The sequence below is a fragment of the Penicillium canescens genome (genome assembly GCF_028828765.1).
Source record: "Penicillium canescens strain IBT 15451 chromosome Unknown utg000003l_segment0_segment0, whole genome shotgun sequence".
In the NCBI taxonomy this organism is placed as follows: Eukaryota; Fungi; Ascomycota; class Eurotiomycetes; order Eurotiales; family Aspergillaceae; genus Penicillium; species Penicillium canescens.
Genome location: NW_026703965.1, coordinates 1,095,933 through 1,119,359, shown reverse-complemented (window position 1 = coordinate 1,119,359; position 23,427 = coordinate 1,095,933). Strand labels below are relative to the sequence as shown.

Sequence of the window (23,427 nt, the reverse complement as noted above, 5' to 3'; positions counted from 1 at the left end):
CAACGTTAGGTTCCCCTGATGCAAACAGTGCTTATGTCAGCCTCCCCAGATCGGCACCTTCACATGGACAATACACCCGTGGACTCATAGCCGGATCTTCTCTTCTTCTCTTCCTTCATCCCTCTGATATGTCTGTGAAGTTCAACTGCCATGGATGAATTTATGCCCCCGGAAACCCGGGATGAGCCACGGTTATCCTTTTCTAAATCGAAGAGCGATAGGCCGGGTTCACCAGACAGCTCGCACTCGAGATCGTCCTCCCTATCCAAGAACTCACTGCAGGATCGTTTATTCACAAAGTATGTACTACATGGCGTTGCCTTTTAAGATCCTTTTCACTCTATTTTGGGACTTGCGGAAACAAGAACTGACGTCCACAGACTCCTCCAACAAGTCATCCCGAAAGACGATGATGAGGATGAAACCGAGTCAGGAGACAAGGCCTTTGCCTCATCCCCTAAGAAACCGGCCTTTAGTTTGCCGGTGATGGCGAACAATTTCCGTCGTTTCAATGCGAGGTGAGCCTAAAACATGCTGTTTGGGTATCCACCGAAACTAAGACTGCTATAGAATCGGCGTGGTATTTCTGTTCCAGAGCCAGGTTGAGCGAGTGCTAACATGGGAAACACCAACCCATACCCTCTCGCTCCTTTTTGTCTATTCTTTTATCTGCTTGGACCCCCGTTTACTATTGATCCTACCCTTGGTGGTTCTCTTGCTTTTCATCATGGTTCCAGCCTTTGTGACTCGGCACCCACCACCCCCAAATACCTCAACTTCCAGCACTACTCCCTACTATTCTTATGATGGGCCGGCGTTGGCACCAGCAAGGACCATCAAGCCAGCACCAGAGACTTCCAAGGACTTTTTACGGAACATGCGAGATCTCCAGAATGTCATGGCCGATTTCTCAGACGTACACGATGCAACCGTTTCTGTAGTTGCACCACTGACGAATTTCTCGAATGAGAAGCTCTCATCCGCTCTCTTCTTGGGCTGCACAGTGGCCACTGTGGTATTGTTCATCAGCGCACATCTCTTGCCTGTGAAGCTTGTCCTACTAGTCGGCGGCAATGCAGCGATTCTATCCATTCACCCAACTGTCCGGCAATCCTTTGTGGACCTGATGCAAGACATGGCTGGCGATTCTTTAGACACGGACTCGATTGCAGACGACGAGAAAACCTCGGATGGATTTGCATCAATGCCCGCAAACCCGTCTGCGGCAATGTCCTCCCTGGAAAAGCTCGCAGACATTTCGCTAGATACAGACCCGGAAGAGCGCGAGGTAGAGATCTTTGAAGTGCAGCACCGGGCTGCAGGAACATCAGAGTCAGGATGGGAGAGTTTCCTGTTCAGTCCCGCGCCGTATGACCCGCTCTCACCCTCTCGCATTGCCGGAGATCGTCCTCGTGGATGTCGATTCTTTGAGGATGTTCGGGCCCCATCTGGTTGGAACTGGAAGAGCAAAAAGTGGGAACTCGACCTGGACTGCCGCGAATGGGTTGTGGAGCGTATGATCACCGGAGTTGGTTTCGAAGTTCCTGGTGTGACCGCCGAAGGCAATGCTATCGTCGATGAGGTCGGTGGTTGGGTTTGGGATCTGCCCCCGCCCGTTCACAGGATACAGATGATGAGCTCCCGCTAGCCTACGGGGATCTGCCGCCCGAGTCTCCTTTACCCAAAGAGAAAAAGAAGTCCACCAAGGATAAGGAAAAGAAGTCCTCTGGTCGGGATTGGGAAGAGGGTACACCTACATCTTTCGGTGTTGGAGAATGGAGACGGCGCCGATGGGTACGAGTAGTGCAACGAATCAGCCTTCCGCCGGCGGGAGTTCTCACCTACTCGACGCTGTCATCGCCGAACCGCAACTAATCAGAACTACGAGATAATGAAATCACTCAGAAGCGGCAGCTCAGCCTGCCGTCCATTACTGAACGAATATATATACTGCTTGGGACATTCACATCCACACATATAAATCCATGTAGATAGGCACTTTTGACAAATGAACCCTGAAGAAACAAGAATATAACGCCAGACTCGCCCAACCCGGATGCACAGAATAAAAATATAGAGATACAAGCCCGATCAAGCCTGAGTCTTCTTCCACTTGTTAATCCTCCTCCGCAAATCACCCTCACTCTGCTGCATAGGGTTAAGCTTGCGGTCCCGGGCCATAGCAGTAAAGTTATCGCCATGCTTCTCGATCAAGCGCAGAACCCACTCCTCCTCACGCTTGCTCTGGTGCCGAGGCTTCTTAGCCCGAACAGTCTTGCCCTCCTGATCAGCCTGACGCTCGAGTTGCTGCACAACAATCGAGTCGGTGAGGGGGTTGCTCTCAATCTCGCCGTCGGAGATGTCGTTCAGAGGGTCGTTGAGGGGGTTCTTGCGGGAGTGCTGGCGGCCTGCAACCTGAATGCTGTCGACGTCGTCGTGGATGACACGCAGAATCTTGCCGGTTTCCGGGTCGCGCTCAACTCTTGTCTCACCGAGCTGGAGCTTGCCTGCGGCATCCTTGGCGCTGCCTTTGATGTGGAGCGAGTTCTGGTTCTCGGGGAATTCCTCTTCGTTGCCGGGAAGACGCTCGCGACCACCGGACGGGGCGTTCAGCTTGTGCATCAAACCCAGGCGCTGGTAGTTTTGTGTTAGGGTCAGGTTGCGATCCCTGTATTATGTGTTAGTTTCGATTCGCTGTGAGTAGAACAATAGCAGCCGCATACCAGTTGTCGGCGATGATCTGATTGCCTAGGACATTGATCTTCTTGTGGCCGCTCTTGAGGCGGTTATTCTTCGCGCGGGCCTTGGAGCGCCCAGAGCGGGCCTTCTTCTTCTGCAAAACCTTTCCCATTGTGAATGTCGAGAATGTTCAAATGGTGAGTTCTTTGTTGTCGATAATAAAATCAAGCGTTATCGAAACTTTTTTCTGGGTTTGCAAGCCTTGGCATGTTTGCTCAGGGTCCCGCGATAAAGTGGTCCGACCACCGATAAAGCGGATCTGTTGTACTCCGATGTTTTGTCCCCCTGTCACTCACCCAAAATTTATTTGCAATGGCTTCTCGGTTCTTTCCATCGCGCAGAACGGGTCTTGCTATTGCTGCAGGATGTCTGTTATTCTCGGCCTTAGCTGCGGCTAATGCTGGTCCCGGAGAGCTCTCCGTGAGCCAGATCGAGGACCAATTGCAGGTATGATACTGTTTGTGCAACTAGCTTGCAGTCGATACAGAAATTGACTTCCCACAGAGCTGCCCGCTGGTCGAATCTCTCAATGAGCACAAACGTGCTACTCGCCCGGAAACTACCAGCCTGACCTCGAAGATCTTCGCTGTTCTCTTCCCCAGCAGTCCCGCCGTGAACGCGCTTCTAGCAACCTTGTACATCTCCGGTCCTCCTAGTAGGTCTCTCGGTGACCAAGCGATGCGTCAAGCTCGCAATGTGACTAGTCAACTTACTTCGCAACAGACTTCCTCCTAGCACTATGCCCACCAAACATCGACCCCTCCTCTTTGTCCGTCATGGTGGCCTTCGCCGTCGGCGGCCTGCTTGGTGACACCCTCTTCCACCTCCTGCCAGAGATCTTCGTCGGTGAAGACTCCCCGGACCACGTCAGCTTCGTTATGGTCGAGCCTAACAAGAACCTCCTACTTGGTCTCGGTATTATGGTCGGCTTCTTCACCTTCGTAGCAATGGATAAGATCCTGCGCATCGCAACAGGCGGCGAGGGTCACGACCATGCGCACGGCCACACGCATGCTGAGGTCACTGCCGCGACTACCACCAGCGCCGAGTCCAAGAGCAAGTCCGGCGGCGAGCTGAAGCAGCGCAAGTCGGCCGCCAAGGAATCTTCTTCCTCCTCGTCTGATGCCACCTCAGAGAAGGAGATCAACCCTAGCGTCAAGCTCGGCGGATACCTGAACCTCATTGCTGATTTTACACACAATATCACCGACGGCCTTGCCCTTTCCTCTTCCTTCTATGCCTCGCCAACTATCGGCGCAACCACCACCGTCGCTGTCTTCTTCCACGAAATTCCCCATGAAGTCGGTGACTTTGCTCTGCTTATTCAGTCTGGTTTTTCTAAGCGCAAGGCTATGGGTGCACAATTCGTTACTGCCATCGGAGCCTTCTTGGGTACCATTATTGGAATTGCCGTGCAGGAATTCGGTGGTAATGGAACTATTTTGGATGATGGTCCTGCTGTTGGTCTTATGGGTACTAGCCTTACCTGGGGTGATATGCTTCTGCCTTTCACTGCTGGCACGTTCCTTTATGTCGGCACTGTAGCTGTTATTCCCGAGCTGCTTGAGACTGGTAAGGATAAGGGCGTTGAGGTGCGGAAGACTATTACCCAGTTTTTGGCTGTTGCTCTGGGTGCGGGGATTATGCTTGCGTAAGCTTTCTGTTATGTTATCCTTCTATTGGATGCTTGCTAACGACCTCTCTAGCATTTCTTGGGATTAAATATCTAACCAAAATGATTGATTTCTGTCTGCTGGTATACTCCGGCACATTGCATGTTGATCAAATGAGTATATGAAAAACTTGACCTAGCGATAACGCGGGAATATTGGATTGGCAAGTGAATCAATAACTACTGTTTTAACTGATAGAAGTAAACATTGAGAGAGAAAAGCACCAAATTCAAGTTTCACCACTACACTGGTGCTACCATAACAAAAGTTCGCTGTAAGCTCTACATTCATATTTGCCATTCCCCCATATTACGGACCATATGTTTTGACACCGTCTCCCAATTGCATACTGCTGAGACGAATTTTGTTGTAATTTGCTCCTTTGGTTGTTTTGTTGGTCGTAAATATTTGAGGTTGGAAAGATGGAGAAATAATGACGGGAGAATATACTGCGAACTTACCGGTCACGTTTGATGGACGATCTATAGAACTTCGATGCTATATTTTCTATGCCATGACGTGTATAATTGATATATGTAGGGCTAATGGTGCGCATATCTGCAGAAGAATCCGAATTTCAGCTCGCCAATACTAGGATAGAAGATATGGCCATTTTTCTGGTTTTTACGGAGTAATTCCTACTTAATTGGTCTCCGTGTTGCGAAGGTGGGAAGCGCGAGTCTTGCGAGGTACTCGATCCTTTCGAACCCGGGTGGTTCCACCGCTCATTCTCACTGAGGTTATTGGAACAGGACTACATGTATATCATTACATGAGCTTATCGGGAATTTAATAATATCTGAAGTTCTCCGCATCAACGGTGCCCATACTTATATGTCATAGATCCATGAATCCATGAATCGTGAATCAATCTTTCTGATTTCCATACCCGGCGTGGCCTTCTACTAGCGATAGAGCTGATTTTTGACAAGGGTTTCCTGTTAGGTAGTCGTCGACTGAGAAGCTAGAGAGTATCGGTCAGACTCCGGTGGTCCATCTACTAGCTCGACACGACGTTAGACCTATGAGTAGTTATACCATTGGACAACGTAATAACACTAGAAAAGCCACGGAGTCAGGCACTAGGATTGTTGAGAATATAGAGACGCTCTTCTGCTAGCTGCCTAATTGGGTAAACAGTTTGATCTTAACATGTGTCAAATTTATGGAAAAACGATTCTTTTTCACTATGCCAAAGATCGACTATAGCCGATGAAACAAGTGTGTTAAAAACCGAGACAGATAATCCACGGCTAGCTTTTCCAGGATAAATATCAAATCACACATGTCTACATCTCTGTGGCGTGTTTTGGGCATCAACAACGGCTAGAATGGGCAGCATAACCAACCTAAACTCCACACGACCACCAATCTCCTCCAACATCTGCTTCATCTCTCGGGATTGACTTCTGACACTAATGCAAAAGAGATAAAGGAGCTTCTATACTTCCATCACGATAGCGGACACCTAGGGAAAAAGGACCGAATCATAGTGAAATACACAACCCACCCCCACAAGTCGCCATAACCCACCAATCCAACCATCTTGAAGTCCAGCACACCAAGAGATAAGCAGCCCCGCCAGCATTCATGCCCAGGCATATTCACAATCCCTCCTATACAATAGCTGACCCACGGCATTTCCACCACTACTGTACTTTCCACCCTTACCCCACCTACCTGCATCAGTCTCACCTTATCTCACCCTACTATCACCTCAGCCCGAAACACCCTGCAGCAAGCCGCCGCTAAAGACGCTTTATTCGACGAGTGCATAAGCCACATTAGACAGAAGACAGAACGAAACACCCCGCTGTGCTGAGCTGTTGAATTATCTGGGCTTCAAGAATGAGCCGACCGCATTGGGGGGGGGGGGGGGGGCAAGTGTCCCGGGCTGGAGGATGGATCCGATTATAAAACAGCGGATAGGTGGATCGCTACGCGCTTGTTATTCGGGGAGATACATTAAGTGTGTACAGCTTGCCTTAACTTATGGGCCTTCTGTAGAGGTGGGTCTTTGCTGATGTTTAAACGGTTTGCTTACTCCATACAATGTATAGGATTTAGGTTACGGGGTCTGAATCGGAGTTTGGTTGTGGGTCCTGCAGAGACAGGAGCTAAATGTATACTGTATCTCTGGCTGAATGACTTTGAAATCATATTTACACTAGTCGGAGCTGCATGCTTTGTTGGCTGTGGGTTTGTCTTAGTACATGTGTTGCAGTCGGGCAAGACGCGCACTCTGAATAGGAACAGTCTCACCATATTAGGTGATACCTTCGATAAAGCCAAAAGGGTCTTAGTTGCCCAGAATCTTGTTTGCGTATAGAATTCCGGTGTATATGGCTCGTAGATTTTGCCTCGTCTAAATGTAGTACAGGGAATAAGTCCGAGAGTCTGCAGAGACCGGTATGCAGGGGGAAAGCCGACTTTTCTTCCAATAATAGGTGAATCAGTGGATCAACCACAGCCTGATTGATTCGGGGATAATTTCCAACTGACCCAAAACCCAACGGTGTGTTCTTAGTGGGTGATAGGAGATATGCAGCTTTGTCTCTGATGATGAAACCACCAGCCCATTCTGCAAGTAACCCGTTTAAGCCGAGTTGGATTACTCTTTGCTTTTTCTGCTTTTCTGCTGTTTGTTACTGGGCTAAGCCCGTGACTGTAACGGGGTCATCGTATCGTTCAGCTGTTACTCTCCGGCTCATCCGACACGCACACACTCAAATTATAGTACTATATTTTTCTAGGCAGTTCTATGTAAATCCAACAGATCTAAAGATATCCTATTCTGCAGCCTACCAGATGTGGCACCGATCCAGGGGGTAGCTAGTCGGTGGATGGGAGCTTGGACGGGAACCCAAGACCAGTACGCACCCCAGAGCAGAATGAGGGTGTATAGCGGGAGTCCAAAAGGGAGATTTACCCCCTTATCCACAGCCAGTCAACATCAACAGTTTCCTTCCACGCGTGGTGATAGGTGTCGGGTGACGCGACGGCCCTTGCAGCACGGATAGGTGGCTGTCGCTTTCCATTGGCTTTACAAAGATGCAGCCTGGCTGACCTGAGTCGGTACCCGGAACGTCACTGTTGGTGAGTCAAGACGCGTGTGAGTTACAGTACTGTAGAAATGACCAGGCGCCTCGCATGACACCCCCGGCCGATCAACCGCGACTGCACGGGGATCTTCATCCCCCGTTGCCCGGTTCTCTGTTCTTCGATCGTAGATGATCTTGTTCACATAGTGTGAAGAACTAGTTTGAGACTGTGCCTTGGAAGACCTTGGTCACCGGGTTATTGCGCGTGGGGAAAGGTGTGAGTGTTTCACAGGTGCCTGGGCTCTTTAAAGAGGAGAGAATGCCCTCGAAAAAGTGAGAAAATTTCCACATTTTGTTCCAGGCCAAGTTCTGATTTCTTCCGGGGCCCCACTGCAACGGCACATTCGTCATTGCGATAATTTTGAAGTATAGAAAGTTGCACCTTTGACGGTATGTATATCTGTTTTATTTTTTTTGGTTGATGGATATACTGGTCCATTTCTATTGATTTTTCTGTGATTATATGTTATATGACCCTAATACTATGTAGAATACAAAACGTGACGGCATTCCATGCCATAGTGGGACTCCCCGCAAGTGTCCTGCGGGTGCTTAATGCACACTAACGGGTCCCAGATGAGAAAACACTCTGAATCCCCTTTTTCCTTTTCCTTTTCTTCTTCTTCTTCTTCCTCTCTCTATCCCTCATCACGCAGTTCTCTGTCCCGTAAGTCAATCCTCCCTCTTCTCCTATCCCGTCTCCTATACCACCTGCCCAAATATATCTATAAGCGGGTATCTTTTCCACTGTGTCATCATTGGCCTACCCCTGTCCACATTCCCGTCCGTGACATAATTTGTCGGCTATCGCGAGACTCTCATACCTGGAACACGTGTGGCATTCCTATTCCATTCCCATGCTGATCCGCTTGCAGGCCAATCATCGGACTCCGACCGGCCGTCAGCATTCCGACCAAGAGAGCACCTTGAGAGTCTGATCGTAAAGCACGGTTACCCCACACCCGTGTCGCTCTCATCCCTAAGGGATTTGACGGCTACTTCATCTACTTATACTCCCCCTTCGCCCCGTCGTCCATACCATCCAGACGCCATTCCGATCGACACCTTTGAGTCACTCTCCCTGTCTTCAGCCACAAGACCCATTCCCATTCCAAGAAGATCAAGTTCAATCTACGAAGAAGACTTGCCTGTCACCCCGCTGACCGGCCGTTTCGACCGCGACGACTACTTCGACGATTGGGAACGCGCGTCTCAATCCGCGAGGTCCCGGCAGATCCCTTCGCCGATCCAGTCAAACCGTTCCGGCCGTTATTCATCCAGGCTCCCACCACCAAGGACAAGGATGCGGTCTGATAGCTCGCCCTTCTACTCCCCGGTTGCTTCTCCTGTCATGTCTCCACGACGCTCAACGTCGCCTCAACCCCCTCGTTCTCGAACCCAGAACACAGCCAAGCCAAAGCCCATGCAGGGCTTCCATCTCGGCAACTTGCCCCGATTCCATCCTGCTGTTTACCAGCCCAATGCAACTACGCCCCCTACGGGACCTCCTTCTCCACGGCAATCTCGGCAACCCACTTACCGTACTTCTGCCAGCTCACGGGACATGATTTGGCAGTACCGCGAGTTCATGGAGAATACCCATCAAGGTCCCTCGGCGCCCCGTCTGGATCCGTTGGTTAGTCCTGGCCCAGTCACTCCACTGGCATTGGAGGCGGGTGACTACCTCACCAGTGGCTCGGTGAACAACACATCCGAACGGACCCCGCGAGATGTCCCAAAGAACTCCGGACCCCCTCCTGAGCTTGTTGAGAAATTGATTGCCTACGAAGAAAAGGCTCAAAAGGCTCGCAAGGCTGCCAAGGGCCGTTGATGCGTCGGTTCCACCGTCTCATCCCTCACCGCTCCTGCATCAAAAAGGGTGTTATGTTTTCTATAATTTATTGTGTTTCTTTTTTCCCCTAGTGGGATTCATGCATGAGACCCATATTTGCTATTCTGCTACTTTTCGGTGTTTGGGCATCAAAATGAGCTTCGAAACTCATACAAGACTGCCGATCCAGTATACATGGGATTGTTTTTCTGATTTATCTTGCGCGATCATTGTTTTAAATGACCAACGTCCTCTGCTTTAGCTCACGTTGATCTTGCATCACGATATCATGTATCTACAAATATATACCCCGCTCCAGTCCTGCTTTTGGACTAGCTTTTTCCATCAATTGATCATCTGTCATCTATACTCAATGGTGAGGAGTGACCTTCACTAATAACCTGCACCTATCATAACTCAACTGTTATATCTGAGGTCATTCAATAATAATTCTAGGGTCCAAACACCAAGTCCAAACGGATAACCCCGGATAAAAACACCCACTAAACTAGGGCTAAGATGTTGTCAAAGCATCAGATCACCGCCTGAGGCACCAACCCCGGAGGTACACCAACTCTCCCCGAGAGGAATCTGCGGGGCCTAAAAGAATCATTAAAACGAACCTCTCCCTTTCCCACTCTCTAATCCTCCTCAATTACCCCATTTCAACCTTATTTACACCCTCCACACCCCGGAAAACCCCCATCCACCCCCAGAGAGCCACCTAAAGAGCCAACCCCCTTGTCAACAACCCCGGACTCACTATCCTTATCGGCATCCGTCGCCACCTTGATCGCCGCGCGCACGAGCACTCCGCCATTTCAAGGCCTTTTCTGACGCATTGGCACATCTGGGACCCGAGATCGCGGGGCTATCGCTTTCACCATGTCATCGGCGCCGGCGCCTTTGCCCGTTTCAGCTCCGTCAAATACGGCGGATACCGCGCCTGTCAATGCACAGACTCCCAAGTCGAATTACAAGGGTTTTGTTGCCGGTGTCTTTTCGGGCATCGCGAAGTTGAGTGGTAGGTTGTCTTTTCCTCTTGATTTGATTGCTTGGAACTTGTGCTGATCGGTGCGGTTTGCTCTTTTTAGTTGGTCATCCGTACGTACATCTACTTCGCGTCGTTTACCCTCGGATCTCTTTTCCTTGCCTGGGAATTTGACTTGATTTGATTTGACTTGGATCGCTGGTTAACTTCGATGCGCGCAGATTCGATACTGTCAAGGTCCGACTACAAACGAGTAAAGATGCCCAGTTCCGTGGCCCGTTGGATTGTACGCTGCAGACGGTGCGGAAGGAAGGTGTGAAGGGGTTGTATAAGGGTGCTACGCCGCCGCTGGTCGGTTGGATGGTCATGGATTCTGTGTGAGTGGTTCTCCCCCTGTTGGCGTCGCATAGTCGCATATTGCCCTGGCGAGCAGCGCTTTGAGTGTGACTATGACTATGACTTGCCCATGGATGGCAACTAACGCTATGCGACTACAGCATGTTGGGTTCTTTGACCCTGTACCGCCGATTACTTCTCGAAAACGTTTTCTCTAAGCCTCATATCCGCCCTTATCTCCCTTTCTCGAGCTTCCAGCCCGACCTTGCTACACTCCCGAGTTTCGGACATGGCATTGCTGGTATTATGGCCGGCACGACGGTCAGCTTTATTGCTGCCCCTGTTGAACATATCAAGGCTAGACTGCAAGTCCAGTACGCCGCCGACAAGTCAAAGCGCATGTATAGCGGGCCGATCGACTGTCTCCGCAAGATGGTACGTCAAGCAGAAACCACACCTCGATTTACAGACATGCCAACTAACACATAATTAGCTTCGCACACATGGCATAAGCGGCGTCTACCGCGGCCTCTGGGCAACAATCCTCTTCCGCGGCTTCTTCTTCTTCTGGTGGGGATCTTACGACGTCCTAACCCGCTACTTCAAACAATCAACCTCAATGTCCGCGCCCGCAATCAATTTCTGGGCTGGCGGTATCTCCGCTCAGATCTTCTGGCTCACTTCCTACCCGTCTGACGTCGTTAAGCAGCGCCTCATGGTTGACCCTATGGGTGGGGCGCTGAATGACGGCGAACGCCGCTTCCGCGGATGGAAGGACGCTGCTAGGGCTGTGTGGCGTGAGCGTGGGCTGAAGGGGTACTGGCGGGGCTTTGTGCCGTGCTTCCTTAGGGCGTTCCCGGCGAATGCGATGGCTTTGGTTGCATTTGAGGGTGTAATGCGTACCTTGCCCTAACTTTTTATATGACGCGCCATTGGGCGCGAATATGATCTTGTACATACATCTAGGTTCATTTATCGCATAGACTTATATAGATACCAGGATATTGTCTCATGGATTCTTTCTTGGAAAAAGTTAGTTTGCTAGACAGGAGTTGCGATAGGTGGGTCTTGATGCTCAGGAATGTCCTGACAGGCCGCATTCGGCGATGCAGGGCGAGACCCTCATTGAGGTATCCCGCGATAACACGTAGGAGGTAGAAAGTCCGAACGAATTGAGATTCGCAATTGGGCCATGCAGTTGAGATGAGATAGTGGAGTGACATGAGATCCCACGTCTCTTTCCGGAACTGCGATGGAATAAAATTGAACTCCAGCCTGACACCGTTTCTCCAATCTCTCCCTTTCCAAAAGAACAGAGAACAGAACTACTCAGGAGTTTCTCATCTCGGAGGGTAAATTGGTGTACGTGAATGCCTGAGGCAACCAAGGTGATCTCCAACGGTGTCACGAAATCACCAGACAACAACACTTCTCGATAAACCCTCAAACCCACCAAAACGGCAATGGCCGTCGCACGCTCGATGCGCCGCACGAGCCCAATCAGCCTCCTGCTAGCAGCACTTTTAGCATTCGGCTTCATTTGCTACATGCTCAATCCCATGACACCCTCCGCATCAACATCCGCATCCGCCGCATCCTCACAACAACGACAAGAAAACGCCGCCGAACACCCCCTCTCCCCACCCACGAAACCCTTCTTCAAATCCCCAGCCATCCGCAGCGATGGCCACCAAGCCGCACCCCCAGTCGTGCACTACAACCTCAACAGCCTAACCAGCACGGCGAATTCCGTCGCCAACGGCGAGCGGGTCCTGATCCTCACCCCGCTAGCCCGCTTTTATCAAGGATACTGGGATAACCTGGAGAAATTGAGCTATCCCCACGAGTTGATCTCGCTGGGCTTTATAGCCCCGAAAACAACCGAGGGCAATGCTGCTGTCGCCGCGCTGGAGAAGGCTATCGCGAAGACTCAGTCTGGGCCTATTGATAGTCGGTTCGCGAGTATCAGTATCCTGCGCCAGGATTTCGAACCACCACTCACATCCCAGAATGAAAAGGAACGGCATAAACTCGGCGCGCAGAAGGAGCGACGTGAGTCGATGAGTCGGGCGCGGAATAGTCTCGTCTTTACAACACTCGGTCCGGCCACTTCTTGGGTTCTCTGGCTAGACGCCGATATTGTTGAGACGCCTGCCTCTCTCATCCAAGATTTGACGAGCTTCGATCAACCCGTCATTGTGCCGAATTGTTTCCAGCGGTATTACGACTCCTCGAAGCGGAAGTGGGATATACGGCCGTACGACTTTAACTCGTGGGTTGATAGTGAGCAAGCGCAGAACCTCGCTGCGGGAATGGGCCCTGATGAGATTTTGCTGGAGGGGTATGCGGAGATCCCGACGTATCGCACGTTGATGGCTTACCTGCCTGATTTCAAGAAGCTTAATCCTAATAAGATGCTTGCGCTTGATGGGGTTGGGGGCACGGCGCTACTGGTTAAGGCTGATGTGCATCGGGATGGAGCAATGTTCCCTGCTTTCCCTTTCTTTCATCTTGTTGAGACCGAGGGCTTTGCGAAGATGGTTAAGAGGTTGGGGTATGAGGTTATTGGGTTGCCGGATTACTTTGTATGTGCTTGCTCTTACTCCTCTCCCCTTTTTACCTTTTCGTCTGATGAGTTGGTTTTGCTAACATGGTGCTCTCTAGGTTTACCATTATAACGAGTAAAATGATGGGATAATCTTCCGTCCGGTTATCGTGAAGTCCTTGCTTTTACTCTTCTGCATTAACCTCGCGCTGCGCGCTTCTCGGTCTCTCATTTCATATCATTTCTCTATCCCTTCTCATTTGAGACGAGATTTCATTAGCAACTCATCTTGGCGTCCGTGCTTCATGGGGGTTTTCTATCTACTTTCATACGTGCTACTTTGGATTGTTTCCAAAGTACCCAAATTGCCATTGCATTATTCTATGTATTACTAAAGAACATGATTGGGTATTTGTTTGGCAACGGGAGTTACCAGTCGAGTTCTATGGGGGGCGTTGCTGGCTTGTTGATTCTTTTGCATTTTTTGGGGGTTCTAATGTGGCTTACTGTATTGCCATTTCCAATTCATCACTTTATTTGTTCGGTTAGATCATAGATTAATAGATTCTTTATTCTTAAGCCTCCGGATACTCGAAGACTATGGATATACTGTATACCAAACGGGAAAGTAGGGCTCAGGGTCTCGGATAGACAGTCTTCCGGGACAGCACGTGACACAGGTACAACGATGTGTATTGCCGGCCACTCTATAGGCCGGCGCAGACATGCAGAAACATTAATACAATCACATGGAACCTGGTCGATACCCAAGCTAACTATATCAAGTTATACTTTCAACTATACGACTATCAGAATATACAACTAACTCACATATACACACCCCGGTCCCTGTACATTCTGACTAGAACAACCAATACCCGCGTAACCGCAATACCACTCGGCAACGTCAGCTTCCTTGAGTGGTCCGATGTCTACGGTGCCGCTTGAACTCCAGGAAAATGTGGCGCCCCCCAATCAACTCACTCCTATATGGACAACAACGTGTCCAACAGAGTCGGAAGGCGGGTAAGAAGCCTCCCGTCGCTTAAAGTAAATTGAGCAAATGAAGGATATTTAAACCCAGTAATCCAGATTTCAGCCGTAGACTTCCAACCCAAACCGCTCTCTCTCTCTCTCTCTCTCTTGTCACACACACTCTTACTTGAGTACCCCAATATCAAAAACAAAATGCCCGACCAACTCCTCAAAGGGAAAACATGCCTCATCACCGGGGGCGGCGGCGGTCTAGGCAAAGCAATCGCAAGCCAATTCCTCGAAGCAGGCGCCAACGTCGTAATCTGCGATATCAACGACGAGCGCCTCCAACAGACCTCAACTGAATTATCACCCAAGGGGCCCCTGAAGGCCATCAAGACAGATATCACCAACACTAGCGAAGTAGAAGCTCTATTCGAAACCCTCATCGGCGCATTCGGCAAGATCGATGTCCTAGTCAACAACGCTGGGATCATGGACCACTTCGATCCTATCGGCGATCTGGATATGGAGCTTTGGGACCGTGTCATGGCGCTTAACCTTACTGCTCCGGCTGTGTTGAGCAAATTTGCTATCCGCAATATGTTGCTGCAGGAAAATGTTGATGGAAGGATTATTAATATTGTTTCTGTTGCTGGGAAGGCTGGGTGGGCTAGTGGTATGTATTCCTTCTCTTTTTCTAGTTGGAGTTTTTCCACTGGTGGGGGACAGATCTATAGAACTTGAAACTAACTATACATACTATCTTCCAGGCGCGGCTTACACAACCAGCAAGCATGGTCTCGTTGGCTTGACCAAGAACACAGCCGCCTTCTATGGGACCAAGGGGATCAAGTGTAATGCGTTGATGATGGGTGGTATGAACACCAACATCGTTGATGCGTTCAAGACTGGTATGCATATGGAAGGGTATCAGAAGATGGCATCGATTCTGGAGTCGATTCAGGCTCCCCACGTTGATGTTGACGAGGTTGCGGGTTTCTGTGTTAATATGACTTATGGAAAGGGAGCTGGTCAGATTAACGGGGCGACTATCGCTATTGATAATGGGTGGACTTCTGTTGTTGGATAAGAGGGCTACATGTATATGGATGGTTTTCTTTATAGCGACGCTTCCATGTTTCCTCAATATACCTGTATTTACTGTAAATCCTCGGACAAAAGAAGAATATGACCCATTTCCAACCGTTCTCTAAACACATCTATCTAGTTTACCAACGGATTCGGCTCAGGAGGCGCCTCCTCCCACCTCTCCACACCCTCGGGAATATCAACAATGGCCTCCTGACACCAAATATGAACAGCAGAACTCAACATCTCCCTATCAAGATCCTCCAAACAACCACCTTTGACATTGGTAATAGCCGAAAAATGCGGCTGTTCACCCGGTGCAGGCACGGAATCCCGGAAGCGATGGAAAAGCCGCGAACCACAATTCTTGCAGAAAATGCACTCCATGTCACGGCCCTTGAGCGTAACACGGGTATAGCTGCCCACCAACTCCGAATGCGATGCTGGGAGCTCGAAATAAGGGAATGTTGCGGTGATGCCGAAGGCTGAGGAGCTTTGGTGTTGGCATTCTGTGCAGTGGCAGATCCATAGTTTTAGGGGTTTGTCTGTTGGGGTTGTGAATTGGATTTTGCTGCATTGGCAGCGGGCTTTCATTCCCATTTTGGTTTTGGTGTTGGTGCTGGTGTCAGGGAATGTAATGGCTTGGGGGTTGTGGTGGAGGTTAGATCATTTAAGGTTGGTGGGGTTAAGAGGGGAGACATACGTACATTTGAAGGCGAGCACGGGTCTCGTGACTATTCAGACAACGGAGAAATGGAAGGTTGGGTTGTGTGATGTGAAGCAACACGTAGATAGTTCGATTTCTCTGGGATTTCACAAATAGTGGACTTCATTTGTTTTCCAGATTGCGCAATCGACTACCCCCGCTATAATGATACAAACAGCTACAATTACTTCTCACGCGCTATGGTTTACTAAAAGAGACTGGATATTTATGCTATCGCGATCAATATAGATCGTGATGCAAACAGAGTACAAAACAACCCTAATGCACGGTCCTAAGCTTATATCCACCAAGGTATCCCAGACCCTATAAGTTACAGGCAATTCTCAAAAACCAACAGAAACCTCAACCCCCCTCAAAGTCCGATGCGTCTCAAACCCAACCTGCCCAACACAATCCCCATACTCATAAGCATCCTTCAAAGCCCCAACCCTTCCAGGAGAAACCGGCTTCCCAAAAGTAACCGCACTCCTAGGTAAATCCTTACAAGAATGCCCTCCAGCAGCATTCCAAGGATAATACTCCACGAAACCCATTTGATCCCCCTCAATACCGCCAGACCCCTCAGGAAGCGTATAAGAGCCAACGCGAGTCTCATTCCCGCTAACAGCATCAATCAATGTGCCTGTCCACGTCGTGCCGGCTGTATTATTCACAAGTAGCAGATAAGTGTGTGCATACGAGCCCTCGATGTCGATTGCACAGCTTACGCCTGCACCACCGTCTGCGCCATCGCTGCAGTTTGGATCTGTTGAGGTTGTTCCAGCTATGAAGCTGGAGAAGGCAGCGTGAAGTTTGGGTTTGGAGTTCGTGTCGGGACGCGGTTGGAGGCCTGTGTAGCCTACGTCTTTTTGGTTCTTGAAGCTGTATTGTTGGGCGAAGTAGAAGCCGCTTTCGTGGCTTGTGTTCGCTATGTTCATTGGGAAGGTTATCTCCTGGAGGGTTTTGCTGCTGTTGCTTACGCTCCAGGTGATCCCGACTAGGGCTTGGGTTGGTTGGAGGAGGAGGGCGAGAGTTGGGATGATTGTGGTGGAGAGCTTCATTTTGGGTGGCTTGTTGGATTTATTCCTTGGGGTTGATGGTTTGATGGGTAGACTTGGGTGTGATTTTGGGACCCTTTATAGTCATTATGTTGAGGTTGCATTCATAGCCATGGATGTACATAGTTTAATAGTTGTGGTGCTTTATCAAGACGAAACATGGCGGCGTTTCAGTACACATGCTGTTCTGCAAACTTTATTATTGATCGGATTGTAGTAAGATTGGAGCTTCATTTTGAGGTACCAATTCTGGTATTCGATTCCTCAAATTGAGTGCTAGGTCGGAGTATGAATGTCGTCCGATTCTGACGTGCTATACGTTGGTGGTTGGGTTTGAAATTATTTTGAGCAGACATAACAGCACCAAGTCATCAAATTGATCACTAATAAGGCATTAACATGATACTCTTCCTATCTACTTGTCGATATGCTCTGTAATATATCCATGCATCCTGATCACAGTCTGGCTATCCTTGATGCTATGTTATGGTATCCAACTAGAGAAGGAGATGGGCCCCAACATCGGGATATGCCGATTGAAGCTGACTATTTCGTAAGGTCGTCATTGACTGGGGCACGGTCAGGGGTACGACGATCCCTGCGACCAACCGATGACAGCTGCAGGGCGTGTTACAGGGGTAACGAGATCTGTCGATGTCTCTATTTGTCTCAACCATGACCACTGGCACAGACGCAGACATCAGCATGTCACAAATGCCAATAAGATCGGCAAGATCTTCTGCGCCAGGGCCAGGCAATTAGACAGGGTTGTCAGTGGAGCCGCTGCCGCGTGAAGCGGGTGTGTCGAGGTAGTTGACCCGAATTATCCGAGAACATCTCTAAAGCTGTGGATTTGGATCCTAATAAAAATTGCTAACCTAGGCTCTGTGGATGAGGCTCCGTCCTAAGATAGAATACATGTATACTAGCACGGTGATTAGACAGGGAGTACTACTAAAGTCCAGCACCAATAACGAAACCCATGCGGAGGAGAAAAGATTTCAGAATATGAGATTTTCACCACAGCGACTGGTCTTCGTTGCGCCTACAGAGAGCTGAATATCACAATCTGCTCCTAAAATACGGTATACACAACCGTGTGATTGACCCACATGAGGTGTTTGACATCGACAAAAATCGCATCTCCATCCGAGAATAGACACAGTATCTCCAATTCCTAGATGTTGACCAGTTTCAGTTCAAGTTAAGCGAACTTGTTCTGGCAAGCGATGTAACTTGGCAGGGGAGTTCTTTAGGTTAGTCCCCACATTTAGCATTTCACGTTTCACACTTCTAGCCGATCTGGGTCTGTGTCATTTAGATTAAATCTTGGTTTTGTTTGAAATACACCATATATAGGTGCTCGCTTAGATGGATGTAAGAGTGTAATCGTACGCAGTACTCGTAGGAGTGAACCATGTGTATAAGCAAGCTGTATATAATTTCATGTTGTAGACACATGGGAAAGCGAGACATCCCGGTCCAAGAAAAAGGTCACGATGTCCTTCCAAAACCTTATACTGCACTCAATGACAACAATGATCTGCATACAAGGAAGCGCCATACCAAAAACTTCAATAACCTCTGCACCCCTAAGACTCTCAACATCACCACAAAAATGGACCCATCCAGGCGTCCTCCTAAGCGAACCCCCAACTCCAACACATCCGCACAAAACCCGGGTGTACTGCCGTTCAATGTATTGATGTGACGGATCCAGATGAGCCCTCCCGGCTTATTAATGAAAGCGAAATATCGAGAGCCTCGGATGCAACAAGATGATTATAGATGAGCTGACATGGCCTGACTTGGCTTTTGACAGTGCCCCGCAGTACTTGATTGACACGATACTCTCACCTTCCCTCTCCCCGCCTCAAGATTATATGAAATCCCATTGCCAACGTCAAAAATGGTCGCCCCCACGGACCAGTCGTCTGCCATCTACGAGAAAGCGATCCGAAAGTACCACGAAATCACGGGGGAGACTTTCGAGGGAGATCTTCTCACAAAGCTTCGCAGCGTCAGCGATCTCACGAAAGAAATTGACGAGAGAAACAACGCCTTTCGCGAATTCCGCGAAAAGCGAAGCGCCTTGTTTGATGTGCTCGAAGCAGCCCTGATCCCCGTGCAATTATTCGGCAACCTTGCAGCTGGGGGCGCGTCGATGGTGTTCCCCCCAAGTAGTCTCGTATTTGGGGCCGTCATGCATTTAGTGGGTGCTGCAAAGGGGGTATCGGCCTCGTACAATGCGATTCAAGACTTGATGCAGATGTTGCAGGTATGGTTTACCTACAGACAGGCAGAAATATGGGAGAGGGTGAAGCTCTGAACGAAACTAGGACTTCACCATCCGACTCAGAGCGTACACGCAAGAAGCCATCTCCGAGGCTCTAAGCGACAAGCTGAGCGATATCATCGTTACCCTTATCGAGATTTTTGCCTTGTCATCTAAGACCATCCGGCGAGGCCGACTGCTCAAGTACACCCGGAATATTCTACTCGGTAACGATGATGCTATTCAAGCCGCGATGGTCAGACTTGACAGGTTTACCCAGGTCGAAGTTAACTTAGTTGGAGCTGAGACCTTGACCGAGTCGAAGAGAGCTGGCCGTGTCGTTGATGGTATATCTGTGACTGTAAACGCCACCAACGAGACTGTCCTCGAGACTGGGATGACGGTGAATCAGATAAGCGCACAGGTACACGAGGTACAGGAGACCCTAGAGAAACTCATTGTTTCCGGGAATGAAGAAAAGCAGGATACCCGTGAGAATCAAGAAGCTCTGCAGGGGCTCATCAGCCAGGTCCTCAGGCCATCCAAGATTGATTCAGCCCAGGAATGGTTTGACAAGATTGACAAGGCCCGTGTACCGGGAACAGGAGACTGGGTTCATGAGGATGATGTTTTCCAGTCGTGGATCAATAAGGAAACGCCAGTCATTTTTGTGTCTGGGAATCCAGGTTCGGGAAAGTCATTTCTGGCGGCGAACATGATCAGTTTCCTTTTCGATCGGTTTCCCCCGGGCCTTCAGCGCAACCCGCTGATTTCGATCGGCTACTTCTTCTTCAAAGGTGACAAACCCCAAACAAGGTCCTTTCATCAGGCTTTGCGAGACTTAGCCTTTCAAATCAGTAAGAACGATTCAGGGTACCGAGAGTATCTCATGACCATCGAGGAATTTGAACAGATTAGCACGCTTGAGAGCGCGTGGCGTCTCCTCTTCGGGGAATACTTCCTCAAGAGACCTAACACTGAGAGCACCGCGTATATCCTGCTGGATGCAGTGGACGAGGCTCTGGATGAGGAGTGGAGGGTCTTCGTTGATCTCTCAAAGCAATTATATAGCAACCAGTCGTGTTTGCAGCTTGCTATCATTGGTCGACCTTATATCAGTGATCAACTGCTCGAAGGTCTAGAGGTAAAGGTGCCAACCCTTCACGTCACCAAACAGAAGAACTCCGGCGATATTACCCAGTATATCCACATCAGCATCAAAAAGTCCTTGCTTCTGCGAAAGGTGTCAGCAAAGCTACGGGATGAGATCATTGAGAAACTCTCGGCTGGGGCGGAAGGCATGTTTCTTTGGGTGAACCTCATGCTGCAGGAGTTGGCTAAGAAGCGAAATGAGACCAGTATGCGGAAAGCAATGGAGCAGGCTCCCCGGGGGCTCAAGGAGATGATCCGCCACGTTTTGGTCACTTTCTCCGAAAGATCCAACGAGGAGGAGCTCGAGTATCTCAATGAAACGTTACTCTGGGTCACCTGCGCGAACCTACCGTGGAGACTGGGAGAGCTAGAGGCGATCCTTAGATTGAAATCATCCGAAGGCGATGGCATGATTGACCTTGAAGGAGCCCTACGGCGCCAGTGGGCATCATTCTTCTCCCTGGACCGAGAGGATGGCCTTACGACAGCCGAGCTAGAGAATGGATCAGCCCATCTAGATGTGTTCGACTGGAAGGCCGACGAGGACAGACAGGATGTATACAAGAGTTCCGACGAGGACTATTTCATGGAATTCAACTCAAAAAAGGATACAACTACCGTCACTTTCTGTCATGCATCTATTGTCGACTTCTTCCGCGATGAGTTAGAGGGCAAGGTGTCCGCTGCAAGGGGCCACATTGGTGTCGGCGTCGATTACCAAGTAGCCAAAGTTCATATCCTCAAGACTTATTTAAGGTTGATCACCAATCCCGACATTGCAGCGAAGGCCAGTGACTCAGGGCAGATGCTTCGACACGCTGCACGACATTGGGGCGATCACCTGCCCACCACTCTCCCGACCAAGGGCTCACCAGAGGATAGACGAGAGATTGCAAAGATGATATTGGTGGCTTTTCGATCAGAAAAGTCAATGTCGAGCTGGCTTGGGGAATATAATTGGGCTCTTTCTACGGCTACCATCAAAGCTGTCCGACAATGGTGGCAAGAGCAAGAAATCTTAGAGTCTCTATCTCCGGAAGAGAAGGAATTTATCTCGACAACGGAGGAAGAGCCAGTCAGTTTATTCAAGCCAATGGTAATGTACTGCATCAAGAGGTGGTTGTGGGAAGACCTGCCTAGTCCTGTTCCCATGCTCTCTATAGTCCGGCGCTACCAAATGCTCGTTAAGGGCGAGGACATCGATGATTACGATAGGAGCATGACCGCAGAAGACGTGGTCGAGGCCGCTGAGTTTGGTGGTTTTGAGAAGACCAGTCAATGGTTTCAACGATGTGCGATCGCTTTGCGCCAGTCGGGATGCCACGAGGAAGCCTTACAGTACCTCAAAAAGGCAATGGAACTCAATCCGGATGATTGGCGAACCCTTCGTGAGCTAGCACAAACATATCAGGATCAAGACGAATGGCAAAAATCCATTGAGCTTTGGGAACGGACTCGAGTTAGTCTGTTGACCGCAATTGCGGAGTCACCAGAGGATGAACCATTGAAAGGACATCTTCATGAGTGTTTGGAACGTCTAGGTCAAATCTACGAAGAACAGGAGGATTGGGAGAAGCGGTTTGAGACGGTTCAAGAGGCATACCAATATGCACCTGCTTGTTGGAACTGTATCTATGCCCTCTTGCAATACCATAACGACAATCACGCTTACGAAACAACCATGGACTTGCTGAAGAAGCTAGCCGACACTCCGGCACCGGAAGAAGATTTCTCAGAACTCACCCGATTCTTACTGGAAAACGTATTTGGTGTGGACGGCAAGTCAAGGTTGGCTGCCGATGCCGCATTGGCTACTAATGACCTGGAATTTGTGTTGGAAAACTTGCAAACGGCGGCTAGGGCAGCTCGAACAGCATCGAGAACGTTACTTGCCGCAGAGGTGGATATGGCTATCGCTCGAATATATGATGAGCTACTTTTAGACAACTTCAAGGCAATCAGGTGCTGGGAGAAGATCATGGATACATACTCATCCTCGTCCTCCGGGACCCTGATTGGGATGATCAAACAGCTCGCCTCCTCAAACTTAGCTCGCGCGTTTCTCTGCGACGCAGTCGAAACGGGATTTGGCACTCCAGAGGCTGAAGAATCAGTGGCCAAGCTCGAGAAGCTCGCTCACCAAAGCCAATATTATCCCTTGGGAAGCTGCGCCTTCATGCCGGCCGTCTCCTTGGGCGTCTGGTGCCGCCTCGGAGGGCAAGACGGACGGGCGCGGGCTCTCTTCCAACCATCCCTACAACGAATCGTTCAAAATCTCCCCGATGACAATCCCACGAACGAGGAGCTTTCCGATCTGAAAAATACTCTGATAAGGGCCGGAGATATCAAAAATGTTGCTGCAATTGCCCACAGGCGGGAAGAGGACAACAGCGATCCCTGGTACAAATGCCGCGGTCCATGCCGGCGAAAAGTATTAAAACGTGATGGCTCTCACATTTGCCCCATCTGTTTAGGGGGTGAGTTGTGTCCGGACTGCGTTGGCCTGGTGGGAGGCGCGATGTCCAAGCAGAGATGTAATCTCCGACACGTTCAGTACTTTATCTCCGTTCTTCCACCGTTAAAGGAGATCCGCAGCGGCATGATGCTGGTCGGCGACGAGGAGATGGTGTTTGAGACGTGGTTGACCCAGTTGAAGAAGGAATGGGTTCTTGGTGATTGTAAACCTCCGGCTTCCACCGCAGGTCATTTTGACTTTGGTGACTTTTTACTCGGCCTTGTGGCGTAAATTCAAGAGTTAGTGTAGATGAACATTGTTCACGGTAGAACTCAGTGCCACACTTTGAGAGCTCTGAAGTCGTATCAAATTACACGCTCTACGGATCATCTGGGTTTAGATGAATCTGCTTTTAGCATGAACCAAGGCCTATATGGTACTCGTCGGTAGACTATTGCTGATCTGAAACATTGTTTCCGATATATGTACAGTCAATCT

General features: G+C 49.6%; 10 protein-coding genes across 10 annotated transcripts; 7 read left to right on the top strand and 3 right to left on the bottom strand.

The window, feature by feature from the left end:
• Positions 1 to 150: 150 nt before the first annotated feature.
• N7446_003908 (PEX28-32 family peroxisomal membrane protein) lies at positions 151 to 1,875 on the top strand (the record flags this gene model as incomplete). Its single annotated transcript, XM_058512657.1, has 4 exons — positions 151 to 299; positions 381 to 518; positions 571 to 1,582; positions 1,624 to 1,875. The coding sequence occupies 4 exons, from the start codon at positions 151 to 153 to the stop codon at positions 1,873 to 1,875; spliced, it is 1,551 nt and encodes a 516-aa protein (XP_058373986.1).
• Positions 1,876 to 2,091: 216 nt separating this feature from the next.
• Positions 2,092 to 2,851, bottom strand: N7446_003907 (nucleolar protein 16; the record flags this gene model as incomplete). The annotated part of the gene is made up of 2 exons (XM_058512656.1): positions 2,092 to 2,668; positions 2,724 to 2,851. 2 exons carry the CDS (start codon positions 2,849 to 2,851, stop codon positions 2,092 to 2,094), a joined length of 705 nt encoding a protein of 234 aa, XP_058373985.1.
• Positions 2,852 to 3,051: 200 nt separating this feature from the next.
• On the top strand, positions 3,052 to 4,652 carry N7446_003906 (Zn(2+) transporter YKE4; the record flags this gene model as incomplete). Its single annotated transcript, XM_058512655.1, has 4 exons — positions 3,052 to 3,186; positions 3,244 to 3,394; positions 3,463 to 4,390; positions 4,446 to 4,652. 4 exons carry the CDS (start codon positions 3,052 to 3,054, stop codon positions 4,459 to 4,461), a joined length of 1,230 nt encoding a protein of 409 aa, XP_058373984.1. The 3' UTR covers positions 4,462 to 4,652.
• A 2,682-nt stretch (positions 4,653 to 7,334) lies between these two features.
• On the top strand, positions 7,335 to 9,703 carry N7446_003905 (uncharacterized protein). Its single transcript, XM_058512654.1, has 4 exons — positions 7,335 to 7,903; positions 8,004 to 8,034; positions 8,090 to 8,180; positions 8,389 to 9,703. Exons 3-4 carry the CDS (start codon positions 8,090 to 8,092, stop codon positions 9,342 to 9,344), a joined length of 1,047 nt encoding a protein of 348 aa, XP_058373983.1. The 5' UTR covers positions 7,335 to 7,903; positions 8,004 to 8,034; the 3' UTR covers positions 9,345 to 9,703.
• Positions 9,704 to 10,229: 526 nt separating this feature from the next.
• N7446_003904 (uncharacterized protein) lies at positions 10,230 to 11,584 on the top strand (the record flags this gene model as incomplete). Its single annotated transcript, XM_058512653.1, has 5 exons — positions 10,230 to 10,368; positions 10,439 to 10,448; positions 10,557 to 10,712; positions 10,833 to 11,106; positions 11,165 to 11,584. The coding sequence occupies 5 exons, from the start codon at positions 10,230 to 10,232 to the stop codon at positions 11,582 to 11,584; spliced, it is 999 nt and encodes a 332-aa protein (XP_058373982.1).
• Positions 11,585 to 12,134: 550 nt separating this feature from the next.
• On the top strand, positions 12,135 to 13,356 carry N7446_003903 (mannosyltransferase complex subunit MNN9; the record flags this gene model as incomplete). Its single annotated transcript, XM_058512652.1, has 2 exons — positions 12,135 to 13,256; positions 13,336 to 13,356. The coding sequence occupies 2 exons, from the start codon at positions 12,135 to 12,137 to the stop codon at positions 13,354 to 13,356; spliced, it is 1,143 nt and encodes a 380-aa protein (XP_058373981.1).
• Positions 13,357 to 14,404: 1,048 nt separating this feature from the next.
• N7446_003902 (SDR family NAD(P)-dependent oxidoreductase) lies at positions 14,405 to 15,284 on the top strand (the record flags this gene model as incomplete). The annotated part of the gene is made up of 2 exons (XM_058512651.1): positions 14,405 to 14,870; positions 14,965 to 15,284. The coding sequence occupies 2 exons, from the start codon at positions 14,405 to 14,407 to the stop codon at positions 15,282 to 15,284; spliced, it is 786 nt and encodes a 261-aa protein (XP_058373980.1).
• Positions 15,285 to 15,418: 134 nt separating this feature from the next.
• On the bottom strand, positions 15,419 to 15,883 carry N7446_003901 (GFA family protein; the record flags this gene model as incomplete). Its single annotated transcript, XM_058512650.1, has 1 exon — positions 15,419 to 15,883. The coding sequence occupies one exon, from the start codon at positions 15,881 to 15,883 to the stop codon at positions 15,419 to 15,421; it is 465 nt and encodes a 154-aa protein (XP_058373979.1).
• A 450-nt stretch (positions 15,884 to 16,333) lies between these two features.
• N7446_003900 (uncharacterized protein) lies at positions 16,334 to 17,050 on the bottom strand (the record flags this gene model as incomplete). The annotated part of the gene is made up of 1 exon (XM_058512649.1): positions 16,334 to 17,050. The coding sequence occupies one exon, from the start codon at positions 17,048 to 17,050 to the stop codon at positions 16,334 to 16,336; it is 717 nt and encodes a 238-aa protein (XP_058373978.1).
• A 1,906-nt stretch (positions 17,051 to 18,956) lies between these two features.
• N7446_003899 (NACHT and TPR domain protein) lies at positions 18,957 to 23,220 on the top strand (the record flags this gene model as incomplete). Its single annotated transcript, XM_058512648.1, has 2 exons — positions 18,957 to 19,325; positions 19,387 to 23,220. 2 exons carry the CDS (start codon positions 18,957 to 18,959, stop codon positions 23,218 to 23,220), a joined length of 4,203 nt encoding a protein of 1,400 aa, XP_058373977.1.
• Positions 23,221 to 23,427: the final 207 nt, after the last annotated feature.

What these genes read in the sequence shown, in the direction of transcription:
- N7446_003905 (XM_058512654.1), top strand. Translation starts at nt 8,090, where the DNA reads ATGAGAAAACACTCTGAATCCCCTTTTTCCTTTTCCTTTTCTTCTTCT. An exon ending in ATCACGCAGTTCTCTGTCCC is followed by an intron (nt 8,181 to 8,388) that starts GTAAGTCAATCC and finishes ATCCGCTTGCAG; the next exon opens with GCCAATCATCGGACTCCGAC.